The 6,401-nt window shown below is 32.4% G+C and overlaps 1 protein-coding gene across 1 annotated transcript; it reads right to left on the bottom strand.

Annotated features, from left to right (window-relative positions):
• Positions 1 to 2,731: 2,731 nt before the first annotated feature.
• LOC120283817 lies at positions 2,732 to 6,107 on the bottom strand. Its single transcript, XM_039290569.1, has 3 exons — positions 5,737 to 6,107; positions 4,792 to 5,087; positions 2,732 to 3,116 (listed from the first exon to the last, which is right to left on the bottom strand). The coding sequence occupies exons 1-2, from the start codon at positions 6,095 to 6,097 to the stop codon at positions 5,047 to 5,049; spliced, it is 402 nt and encodes a 133-aa protein (XP_039146503.1). The 5' UTR covers positions 6,098 to 6,107; the 3' UTR covers positions 2,732 to 3,116; positions 4,792 to 5,046.
• Between the last annotated feature and the right edge of the window lie 294 nt (positions 6,108 to 6,401).

The following is a 6,401-nucleotide window of genomic DNA, read 5'->3' as shown; positions in this document are numbered from 1 at the left end:
TATTCCTTCAAGCTGTGGGAGGGGAAAAGAAACGTCGGGTTATGGAGTGGGCTCCTAAGAATCTATTTTCTATCCTCAGTTATCACAAAGCCCATCTAAAGATACATCATCTAAGGACTTGCAGGCTAATATTAGACAAGCATGTGAAATTGTTGATTTGCTTTTCATCTATAGGTACATCATCTAAGGAGATACATGCTAAGATTAAAAAGATGTGTGAAACTGTTGATCAGCTACAAGATAATAAAAGAGAGCTTCAGGAGAGTCTACACAAGATGAAGGATAATTACAAGGAGCTTCAGGAAAGTCTGCACGAGATGAGGAAGGAGAGAGATCGGTATCCTAACCAGATGATGCGTCAGATGCAGGATATGATGATTTAGTTCAAGGCTAAGATCCTTCAGCACTCACAGTTTACTCCGGACTCAAAGCCAGCTAGTGATGATCATGATATTGATCACCTAGATGAGTTGTAGTTTATTTGTTATTTGTTAGCATTTTTTTTTTTTGTTAAACAAATGTTTTTGGACATCTATCATCTACATGAAATAATGAAATCATTATTTGTCAGCTGTATTAGTTGAACAAATTTGTTATAACATGTATAAGTTATATGAATTATCAAAATAAATATGGTATTTTTTTTTAATTAGACCTTTAGAAACATATTACCAACGGATTTGAAATAGATTATTTTTTAAAAAAAATATAATTACTTATATATATTTTAATTTTATCAATGGATTTGCAACGGAATCATTTTTTCTAATAAAAAAATAAATTTAAAACAAACTATTTTCCGTTTCAAATCTGTTTATGTATTTTGGAATAGATAAATTCTGTTGCAAATCCATTGCTAAAGTCTGAAATGGATTGGCAACAAAATAATTTCTGTTACAGAATTTAGCAATGAATTTGAAACATAATACTTTCCGTTGCTATTTTCAAAAATTAGAAACATGCTTTTTAGAATCTGAAAAATTTTGTTTCTAATATTTTTTCTAAAATGAATTAGCAATGGATTGAAAACAAAAAATGTTGTTTGTAAACTACAATTTTCTTGTAGTGTTTGTTGGCATGCATCGGGATCATGTTCAATTCATATGGACTCATCACTTGTCTTACACGTGGACAAATAGAGTTGTGCATGAAAAAATGGATCTTCAGGAATTAGACGTAGACTCGTAGTAATATACTTACCTATATATTTTCTATTATTTATTATTAATTTTGAGGTATTTTATTTTGTATTTTAAATATCATGCTTATTGTTTTATTTTGAATTTTAATTAATAAAATTTTGTTAATCAAATATTTTTAGTTTATAGTTCGCCCACCCCGTTCTACAATTTCCGGCTCTACCACTTATGAAAACCAATGTGTCCTGGATAAATAAATTTGACCATATTGTTTTACTGTGTGTATTATTTTTAGTTATCTTGTGCTTTCATTTTAGTGAATTTTTTTTTCTCTATTTAAGCCACTGCAGTTATTTTTTTATAACAAGTATAGTACAAACTATAGAGAGAACATTTAATTTGACAAGATTAGAAAAGAGATGCTACAGAGAAGTAAATTGGTTCCTCATATTGGTTTCCTTCATAGATCATCTTTTGAGGTAGAGAAATTTTATATTTCTGCTTGAAGTGATTGCTAGCTACAAAGCATGCTAATTTTAGTTTAATAATGCAAGTTCTATGTAAGTTTCAACCAAATTCATTTTTGTTTGTTAATTTGAAAGTTTGAAATAGTCTTAATAATGATATAAAATAAAATAAATAAAAGAATACATACAATATAAATTTAGGCAAGCTTCATCTAAAGATTTCTTTTAGTCATACTCATATATTTAGTGAACAATCACTACAAAAAAAAAGTTTTAGAAGAGGTTTTTATACCCTATAGAGGTGGTTTTAACTGCCTCTATAGATTTAGTGTTGGTTTTTTCACCCCTAAACTGCCTCGTATAAAGCCGGTTCTATACTTTAGAGCCGGTTTATAGCAACCGTTGAGGTAACTTTTATCTATAGAAGCGGTTTCTAGTAATTAATTTTGAGGCGGTTAGAACCGCCTCTATAAAAATTAGTATTGTTTAAATACTAGTCATACCTTTAGAGGCGGTTATAACCACCTCTACTGCCTCAAATGTTTAAATACTACTCATACCTTTAGAGGCGGTTATAACTGCCTCTACAGCCTCAAATGTTTAAATACTACCCACACCTTTAGAGGCGGTTATAACCGCCTCTACTCTTAAAATGTTTAAATACTACTCACACCTTTAGAGGCGGTTATAACCGCCTCTACTCTTAAAATGTTTAAATACTACTTATATCTTTAGAGGTGGTTATAACCACCTCAAAAATTAATAATGTTAAATACTACCAATACCTTTAGAGACAATTATAACCGCTTCTGAAATTTATAATATTTTACCACCTCAATAATTTAACACTTAATTATAACCACCTCACAAAACTTGTTCACAATCATTAAAAAAAAACTTTTAAGCTGCAAATAAATCTTGGAAATAATCATGTATTATTATAACTTCATTTTCATGACGGATTGGCAAATTATGATCATCACAAGGATAATGTATTTTGTAAGTACACCATAAAAGAAACTTAGTACCTCTTATGTATTTTGTAATCATCAAAATAAGTCTATTTTTTCACTTAATTTCTCCAACCTAGTAGTTGCAGAAGTCAAGCACAAAAATAGACCCTTTCTTCTCAATCTAACAACTCATGCACTAGCTTTTATATCATGAATGTCAACAAAACCAACATTATTTTACACTGAAAGTAAAGTTGCTCACTCCATTATAATTCCTGTGTTAGCTAGATTATCACAAGTTCCTGCACTATTCATTGTCAAAATATAGAAAGATTGAACATATGAAAGAGGTCAATGCAAGCCACATGCATGAACAGTATTTTCTTTTAGCTATGGAGGTACATAAGAAAGGTAAAAGCATACAATTGATAACCATACTTCATTCATCTTTAACTATAAAAGATACAAAGTAAAATCAGACCTGAGTTGCTGGGGCATTATCATCAATGAAGGGAGCTGCAAGATTTATGAATGAAGCCTCACCAACACCAATGAACCTAAGATAACAGCTAGGTCATTATCAGTAGCTATAGTGTGCTAAAGTTTTTTGCATCAGGCACTCCATCATCTAGTTATTCAATGAAGCATCCTTATGTAATAAAATAAAAACTATTTTGTTCTATTGTTGTTCAACATCTTATTCTAAAAGAAGACGTGAAAATTCCTCTTTCTGCAGGATATCAAGAAAAGGCAAACTTTTAAATGTGCATGTCAGACAATAATGATATATCAGTGCAATTAAAATAACAGATCAGAGAGTATAGGTTTTACATAGTGCAAACCTCTTTGATAAGGATGCAAATATCGGAAAAGCTACCAAAAGCCAAACAATGAAAGCAGATGACAGGACACCATCTTGAAAATTGTTTAGTGTAAAGTCCCCTCTACATGAATGATGGGTTGCAAGAAATGAGATACAAGAGAGTTTACAGATCAACCTATTAGTAATTCATGCTTATGGTATGCTGATTCAGTTTCAACAACACCAATAGTATTTTTATTTATGAGTCGAAGCTTCATATGCATGCTATTTATAAATGTCAAAATGTTAATAAATATCATGTCTGGTTGGGTTTGGAATATGTTAAATTAAGTTGGTTGTTCGAATTTGTTTTGGAAGGAAAAGTTTTATATTAAATTGGATTTGCTTTGGGCCAAATTTTGGTTTAATTAATACTAATCACAATATATATTTAAATTAAAGCTATATTTTCTAACTAATGCAGGGTGTTTATTAGTTACTCTTTAATATTAATTGATAAATATACTTTATTTTATCAATTAAATCCTGAAAGCAAAGTTATTATTAAACTCAAAATTATACTAGCAAGGTATTCAATTAGAGTTGGGGAAATAAATTATGATAACCAAGGTTATCCCATAACCAAACACCACCTATAGGAATAAAGATAATTCATCTCTAACTCTAAGTCATAATCTTATAAAAGACTTATCTCGAACATAAAGATGTAAGGTTATTTTTTAACCTTGGTGATTGGCTTCTCAAACTAAATTTACTTAAGTTTAATTAAAATATTATATGCATCTCCTTTTAACATAACCTTGTGGCTAGTATAACTAGTAATCCAATTCATCATGACAACAATTCAAGAGATTAAAGTCCTGATCCGAAACAATATGAAAGTAATCACACTGAAATAGCTTATAAAGTCAAACCAAACTACAAAAAAAAATGAAACAAAGTCAAATAAAGAATGCTAAACATCTCCCTAGATCGGAAACATAGAAAAAATGAGTCTAGCCCATCAACACACAAATTCAATAAATCAAAACACTAATCACATTCAAAACACAAAACAAGTCTAAAAAATCAAACTACACTCGTTCTTGCAATGCAAACTAACCAAAATCCCTAGAAAAAAAGGAATCCAACCATCGAAAAGAAATTCATACTATTAAACCCCAATCCCATATCAAAACCAAAATAATCACAACAAAAGAGACTCAAAACTCAAAAATCATCGAAGCAAAACTACAGCAATCCAAAACCCAAAAAAAAAGTTCCCTAGAAACACAATCTAACCAATCTGAACAAAATTTCAACAAATTAAAACCCTAATATCATATGAAATTCAGTAGTAATCACAACCAACAAGCTTTAATTCATACAAATTTCAAAAAAAAATCGAAACAAAATCAAAGAACGCTCACCTCTTTCGCTCTCTCCCTCGCACATTCTCTTCGAAACTGAGATTTACCAAAAGTTATGAATGAGTCGAAGCACCTCTTGTTGCCGGATACTGCAATGATCGGCATCTCTACAGCTCCCACAGAGGCAGTGATGTGAAGGCCTTGGCCCGCCTGAGCTTATCCTTGAGAGATAGAGATTTTTCAAAGTTAACTATAGAATTTACATGCGGTTGATTTAAACCGGCTCTAAACGATATATATAATCTTGGACATCAACTATGGATCCGGTTTTTCTAAAACCGCCTCTTCCAAGCTACCTACAAAAGTAATATATTAACAGTCACAATGTTTCATATTCTACTAAAATTATAGATATACCGATATTGGAATATCCTATAAATGAAGTACATAGATGCATACGCAAGGATAAGCATGTTATTTGATGTAATCTACAATAGTAATTCTACCTTGTATGCTAAAAACATCATAATAATCTGGTTAGTTCAATGTTTGGAAGATTACTCTCATTAAGTAAAGGTAGCAGATGTCAATCACAAAATATAATTTGGCGCAAAAAACTTTTTCAGATTAAAATCATCTCCTTCAATCATATATATGAAAAGAATTGTTGAAAATTATAATGTTGCAAAAGAGAACCATGAAAATAAGATACTCAATCCAAAGCTTCACCAATTTGCTCCAAAACTCAGAAAACATTTCCTCACAAGTCAATTGTAACTGATGTATGCATTAAAGAGAACATTGCCCACACACTCCATTGTCACTAATTTGTTAATGTATTTCAACGGATTATGCATTGCTCCAGGAGTGTTCACTTCAAGAGCATTGATATCTCAATAGAAAAAAGTGCATATCAGAGAATGATTTGTAGTAGACTACCAATAGACAAGGATCTAAACATCTTTGGAAGAGTAAGAAGAAAGGGGAGGAGAAGAGAGAAGAGACCGAGGAGGGGAAGGTCCTTGTCGTCAAATTCTAGAGCAATGAGGTGGTCGATGATGGCAATAGCGTCGGGGAGTGGATTGGTCTTCACTTTGAGCTCAAGTAGGGATCGGAGCGCCTTGATGTCGTCTAGATTAGAGGTGAGGTGGTCTACAAGTGTGCGGACTTTCTCATCGTCGGTGAGGTATTCCGGGAGGGTCTCGGACTGAGAGACGAGGATGACAATGAGGGCTGGCTTGAGAAGGCGTCCAAAGAGGGCAACGAGGATGAGAGCAGCTGCCGTTGTGGAGGAGGGGATGAGGGTCCTGAGGCTGGGGTTTGAGGGTGGCTCGAAGAGGGGGAGAGGGTTTGGGGAACCGGACATGAAGAGGAGAGAAGAGATAGAGAGAGAGAAAGAGGGGTTTTTTTATTAGTTTTTAAAACAAGATTAATGTAGAGGGGTTTAATTAAACCAGCTCTAAAAACATGAAAAAAAAAATATTCTATTTTATTATAGAGGTGGTTTTTTAAAACCCCTCTATTTAACTGCCTCTAAAGCCCAAAAATAGTGTAGTGCATCTTTCTGTTCTCGACATGCTAAAGCATCTTTTGATTTTGAATATATATCTTTTGTTTGTGCAGATGGAAAAATGGAATAAGAATCTGACCCTTCCTGTACAGAATCCACC

Source organism: Dioscorea cayenensis, chromosome 19 (assembly GCF_009730915.1).
Source record: "Dioscorea cayenensis subsp. rotundata cultivar TDr96_F1 chromosome 19, TDr96_F1_v2_PseudoChromosome.rev07_lg8_w22 25.fasta, whole genome shotgun sequence".
NCBI classification, from domain to species: Eukaryota; Viridiplantae; Streptophyta; class Magnoliopsida; order Dioscoreales; family Dioscoreaceae; genus Dioscorea; species Dioscorea cayenensis.
Note: the sequence above shows the minus strand (reverse complement) of the source record. Positions and strands in the feature narration are given on the sequence as shown.

What these genes read in the sequence shown, in the direction of transcription:
- LOC120283817 (XM_039290569.1), bottom strand. Translation starts at nt 6,097, where the DNA reads ATGTCCGGTTCCCCAAACCCTCTCCCCCTCTTCGAGCCACCCTCAAAC. An exon ending in CAAGGACCTTCCCCTCCTCG is followed by an intron (nt 5,088 to 5,736) that starts GTCTCTTCTCTC and finishes TTACTTTTGTAG; the next exon opens with GTAGCTTGGAAGAGGCGGTT.